The sequence below is a fragment of the Mastigoproctus giganteus genome, chromosome 5, assembly GCF_048544385.1.
Source record: "Mastigoproctus giganteus isolate SK-2022 chromosome 5, ASM4854438v1, whole genome shotgun sequence".
Classification (NCBI taxonomy): Eukaryota; Metazoa; Arthropoda; class Arachnida; order Uropygi; family Thelyphonidae; genus Mastigoproctus; species Mastigoproctus giganteus.
Window position 1 is genome coordinate 188,655,988 of NC_143579.1, and position 6,000 is coordinate 188,661,987.

At 38.6% G+C, this 6,000-nt stretch overlaps 1 protein-coding gene across 1 annotated transcript in view; it reads left to right on the forward strand.

Moving 5' to 3' along the window:
* Positions 1-5,360, forward strand: part of LOC150085943 (galectin-4-like) — a 132,632-nt gene extending 127,272 nt beyond the window's left edge. The window contains exon 7 of the mRNA XM_090373600.1: positions 5,147-5,360. Within this exon, the coding sequence (XP_090229726.1) occupies positions 5,147-5,342 (196 nt within the window). The 3' untranslated portion in view covers positions 5,343-5,360. The remainder of the gene's footprint in view (positions 1-5,146) is intronic.
* The last annotated feature ends 640 nt before the right edge of the window (positions 5,361-6,000 follow it).

Sequence of the window (6,000 nt, forward strand, 5' to 3'; positions counted from 1 at the left end):
GAAAGGCTTAAGTTTTGCAAATTACCGTGTCTGGAGACTAGGCACCAGCAAGGTGATCTGATAGAAGTGTATAAAGCCTTGAATGGTTTGAGCATGCTCAATGCTGATGGGATTCTTCCTCTTGCTCAGAATAATCACCTGAGAGGGAATAAATTCAAATTGAGGAAAGACAGATGTAGGATAGACGTGCGGAAATTTGCCTTTAGCCAGCGGGTGGTTGGTTGGCGGAACAGACTTCCATCCCTTGTCGTGGAAGTTGATACCTAAATAAGTTTAAGGCTCAGCTGGACAGGTATTTCGAACGAACAGAGGGGTGAAGTGGAAGTGGTTATTATTTTTTTTATTTATTTATTTTATTTTATTTTATTTATTTATTTTTTTTTTTTGGCTGATGCTGCATAAGCTTGCTTTCTTGCCTTAAATGCCTCTACTAATGCTAATGCTACTTTCGATTTTGATTCCTTCAAATTCTTTCCACTTCAACGTGCCCTCAATTTTAGTTTCAAAATTTCCTTCAGAATTTTTCAAATTAGCAATAGCATAGATAGTTCGAATAATTAATTTGTATGCTTTTACCAGTGTGATTCTGTAAAGCTTCTGTAAGGTAAATGAGCTCCTGCAGGATGTCAATCATTAGTGCAAAATGGGTAAGAAATTCCAAATTTAAAAGTCGGTTTAATAATCCGGAATATTTAATTTCTGATTCAAAATGTTTTCACAAAGCGGAATGATTCCTCCAACCCACAATTGCTGTCTGCAAGCTAAAAGCCGCTCATCGTGGCTCGAACACACGACCGATCTTTATAGTTTCCACAATCATCCTTAATTCGGCCTAGTTTTTTGGAGATTGGTGATACATTTTTTTTTTAATTATTGCCTGTATGCCATTTTTTAGATGTTCTATATTTTAGAACATTTTCTACACAGTGAAAGGCTCGACAAAGTTTCAAATCTGCCAACATTTCATCTTCGTAAAATTTATATAATATCTTAGCCCAATCCCCCCCTACGTTGTTACTCTCACTAGTTCTTTGAATACAGTGCAAAATGTCGAAATCACACGGATATTCAGCTACTGTGACCATGTAAACATAGACAGGATAAATTTATTGGAAGGCATGGATCACTCACTTCTCCGAAAAACATACCCGTTTGTCGGAGTGAAGGAGAACCACAACACAGATCGATCCGTATCGAGAATCTTAATCCTCTGACTGCCTATGGAAAGCATATTGACTAGCGCGACTTCTCGGTATGTGACTGAATAGGTTTTACGGACACCACTAACATTGTGAAACCGTAATCCCTTTCACACTTAATTTGCACTTTCTAATTGCCTAAAGGCCAGAGGTAAGAACAAAGCATACAAAGTTGTCTCTCCTAACCCGTTCGTTACATCGAAATTTTCTTCGTTCAACGGAAACTATTTTAAATACCAAGGGTAATCAAAAAAATACGCTATAAAGAAGTTCGTTAAAACAGACGTCCGACTGTAATTAAATAAAAAATGTAGCAGTTTTAAACATAACCGATCCATTGCGCCATGAAAATGCTGGGAATGGGGATCCGCTCGCCCCACCGTAGTTCGGCCCTGGATACTCAGTAATTGCATTCAGGATTTCATCTTATCTTATCTTATCTTATCTTCCTTCACGGATTAGGCGATCCTCCTGTTCCGATCTCGAAGAGGTTTTGCCCATCTTTTCTTCGGTCTTCCTCCGTCTCTTTTTCCTTTTGCTCTATATGTAAGCTAATTTAGGGAATCTATTATCTTCCATTCTTTCTATTTGTTCTTTCCATCTTTGTCTATATTCTATGATTTTTTCAGCAGATGGGCTGAGAGGTGACAAATGAAGTTTAGCATTGATAAAATGTAAAATACTATAAATGGGAAACAGCAACGTATCAACTCTGTCGTACTACACTGACAGTGGTAGAGAATGAAAAGGACCTGGGGGTAATTGTGCAGGCAGATATGAAGTTCTCTGAGCAGTGCAGACGGGTGCAAGAGCAGCTCATGGTGTCTTGTCAATGATATACAGGAATTTTTCTAGCAGAGATGTTGTCGTTGTTTGTTATTTGGTTTTTAGGAGCATTAGCAACTAAGGCCATATTGCTCCCGGGATATGCGGTGGTCATTCCCTGACCTTTCCGCATCCTCCGTATTTGGTGGTCACGGGCTCGAACCCCCTTCTACTCAAGAAGCGTGTGCTACGCACTGCTGCTCCTGCCCACCTGGCTACGGAGGCGCCCTAGCAGGAATGAAGAGGTGATTATTCCCTTGTATAAGGCAATGGTTAGGCCACACCTTGAGTACTGTATACAGTTCTGGAGGCCTCATTTCAAGAAGGATGTAGAGCTGCTGGAACGAGTACAGAGAAGGGCAACAAGATTAGTGAATGGAACAAAGGTTTGCTCTTACCAAGAAAGGCTTAAGTTTTGCAAATTACAGTGTCTAGAGACTAGGCACCGGCGAGGTGATCTGATAGAGGTGTATAAAGCCTTGAATGGTTTGAGCATGCTCGATGCCGATGGGATTCTTCCTCTTGCTCAGAATAATCACCTGAGAGGGCATAAATTCAGATTGAGGAAAGACAGATGTAGGATAGATGTGCAGAAATTTGCCTTTAGCCAGTGGGGTAGTTGGTGGAACAGACTTCCATCCCTTGTTGTGGAAGTTGATAGCCTAAATAAATTTAAGGCTCAGCTGGACAGGTATTTCGAACGAACGGAGAGGTGAAATGGAAGTGGTTTTTTTTTTTTTTTTTTTTTGGCTGACGCTGCATAAGCTTGCTTTCTTGCATCATATGCCTCTACTAACGCTAATTGCATTCAGGATTTCATCATATCTTATCTTATCTTATCTTCCTTCACGGATTAGGCGCTACACCTGTTCCGATCTCGAAGAGCTTTGCCCGTCTTTTCTTCGGTCTTCCTCTGTCTCTTTTTCCTTTTGCTCTATATGTGTAAGCTAATTTAGGGAATCTATTATCTTCCATTCTTTCTACTTGTTCTTTCCATCTTTGTCTATATTCTATAATTTTTTTCATTAATTGAGTAAATTTTTAATTCCTTTCTAATATTTACGTTTGGTATTTATCTAATTTTGTACATCCTTTAAAATATCTTAAAAATTTCATTCTGCAGCTTGTATTCTATTAATGCCTCTTTGTTTCGTTATCCATTTTTCAGAACCATAAAAAGTGTTGGTATTGCCAATACTTTGTAAAATTTCAATTGTGTTTCTTTCCTTGTTTTCTTATCCCGAGTTCTTTTTATTGTTCCACATATATTTTGAAATTTCGCCAATTTCTGGTTCATATCTTCTTCGACATCATATGTTATATCACATCCTAGATATTTAAAATGTTTTACTTGTTCTATTATTTTATTGTCTATAACTGTTTTTGTTCTCACTGTATTTTATCCCTTAAAAGCCCTTGTTCTAGTTTTCATTGTTGATATTTTCACTTTATCAGTTATTTTGTTTAATTTAAATACTGCTCTTTATAAATTATCTTCACTATCTTGAATAATTACTTGATCATCTGCAAATAACAGTGTATTAATCCTATTCTTTGTATTTAAATATATACCTGTATTAATTTCTTCTTTCTATTTACATATCATATCCTCAATATACAGGGTGTCTCGAAAATATTGGTACAAACATTTAGGGGAGGTAGGTAACATCTAAAGGAATGTGAATCGCATAGGAACCCATAACCGAAAACGTCACGGGAAAGTAGTAGCGTAGCAGAGCCTCAAGAAGCAGAAATGACACAAGATAGTAATTAGTGGCAAACATTTATTTGACATAATATTAACAATGGAGTACGAGATGGATGCATTTCATGATGTTACAACAGATTCTCGGAGGTTCCACCACGAGACGCGATGCATGCGTGACACCGACGCAGCATGGATTGGCGGACACGGTTGAACACACTTGGAGTTATTTTGACAGTAGCAGCAGCGTAGACGAGTCTCGCCACGAGATCCATTTCCGTCTCCACAGGCGATTCATACACGATAGATTTGAGGGCCCCCACAGAAAGAAATCAAGGCTCGATAAATCAGGTGAGCGTGGGAGTCAGGCAACGGGTCCACCACAGCCAATCCATCGACGCCCAAAACGCCTGTTCAAATGATCATGAACACACCTTCAATAATGGGCAGGCGCCCCGTCATGTTGAAACCAAATGTAGCGTCTCACATTTGCTGGAACATCATCAAGTAACCCTTGTAGAACTTGTTCAAGAAAGATCCGATATTTAGCGGAGTTCATGCGGGATGGTAACGGGTATGGGTCGACTAAGCAGTCACCGACTATACCTGCCCACACATTTATTGCGAAGCGAAGTTGTGCTGCACGGGGGCGCACACCGTGTGGGTTGTCGTGAGCCGACACATGAGCATTGTGCTGATTGAATAAGCCTTATCCGTGAACAAAACATAGGCTGGAAAATTCAAGTCTTGAACACTTTCTAGGAGAAACCGTCTACCGACTTACGGTGACGTTTCCGTTTATGGGTTCCTATGCGATTCACATTCCTTTAGATGTTACCTACCTTCCTTAAACGTTTGTACCAATATTTTTGAGACACCCTGTATATGTTAAACAACGTTGATGACAAGCTACATCCCTAACTCCTTGATTTAGTATTCTTTCTTCTGTTAATTTATTACCTGTATCTAATACTCAGGATTTCATTTGTAAAATAAATGATCGTCTCAACAATGGGCTCGCAAATTTAAAAATAATAATAATAATAATAATAACAATGGGCCCTCACGAGCCCACTATAGCTCATTGCGTATATTCCATGCTGTTACTGAGAGATAAGCTTTACTAATACAAATATTAATATCTTTCTTACAACTCTAGCATCAAAATTCAGATAATTATGATATTGGACTTTCAAGAAAGATACAGATAAAGACTGAAACATGCTGATGACTTTCTTGTGGACAGTTCACTAGACTAAAACAAGTGGGAGCTGTCATCTAGAAATATCTAGATTTAAATTATTTAACTATTCGATAAACCATTACTTCGATTAATATCAATACATTATTCATATTAATGTAATAAGTTATGAATTAGCTATTAACAGTAGGTTTTTTTTTCCTTTAACATTTCAAGTTCTGTTGGATCCCAGGCCATGTTGGGATACAAGGAAACGAACGTGCAGACTATGCCGCTAAACATCCATCCGACAGAGAATTATCACAGCATTACGTCCCATATCTTGACTACAAAAGTAACATTCGAAGAATGTGTAAAGAACAATGGAGAATTCAATGGCAAGCCCAAACGCACAATAAACTCCGCCAAATAAAACCTGAACCGCAACCGTGGACCTCCAGTTTCCGTATAAACAGGAGGGAGGAAGTAATTCTAACTAGAGCGCGAATTGGCCATAGTCATCTTACCCACCTTTATCTCCTCACAGGTAATGATCCTCCACAATGCACACAGTGCAACTGTCCACTCACAATAAAGCATATTCTTATTGAGTGTACTTTATACACCACTGCCTGCCAAGTCTCTTTTAGCTTTCTGCCAAATCTTAAAGAACCTTTGACACTCTGCCACATCATAGGTAACGACGCTAATCTACTGGAGTTCTTTCACTTCACAAAAAAGATCGAATTATATGATCGTTTTTGAGTAATGCCATCACAATCACCATGCATATGTAACATTTATAACGGTGATAGGTGCAATATGGCCTAAGTAGCCCTTGCACCAAACAACAACAACAACAACAACAACTAGCAGTTCAAAATCGCTCATTTTATTGACGGCACTTCTAACGTTACTGTATAAACAATTAAGGTTTAGAGTTCTTGTATATTTAACAACCCTAACACAACCCTTAAAGTTTTTTTGGCTCTCTTCCCTGATATTAGCTACCCACTTACGTGAAACGTTTCTGCCCCCAGAACATCTAGATAATACGTCCAGATGGGGTAGTAGATAAGAACTCTTAAGGT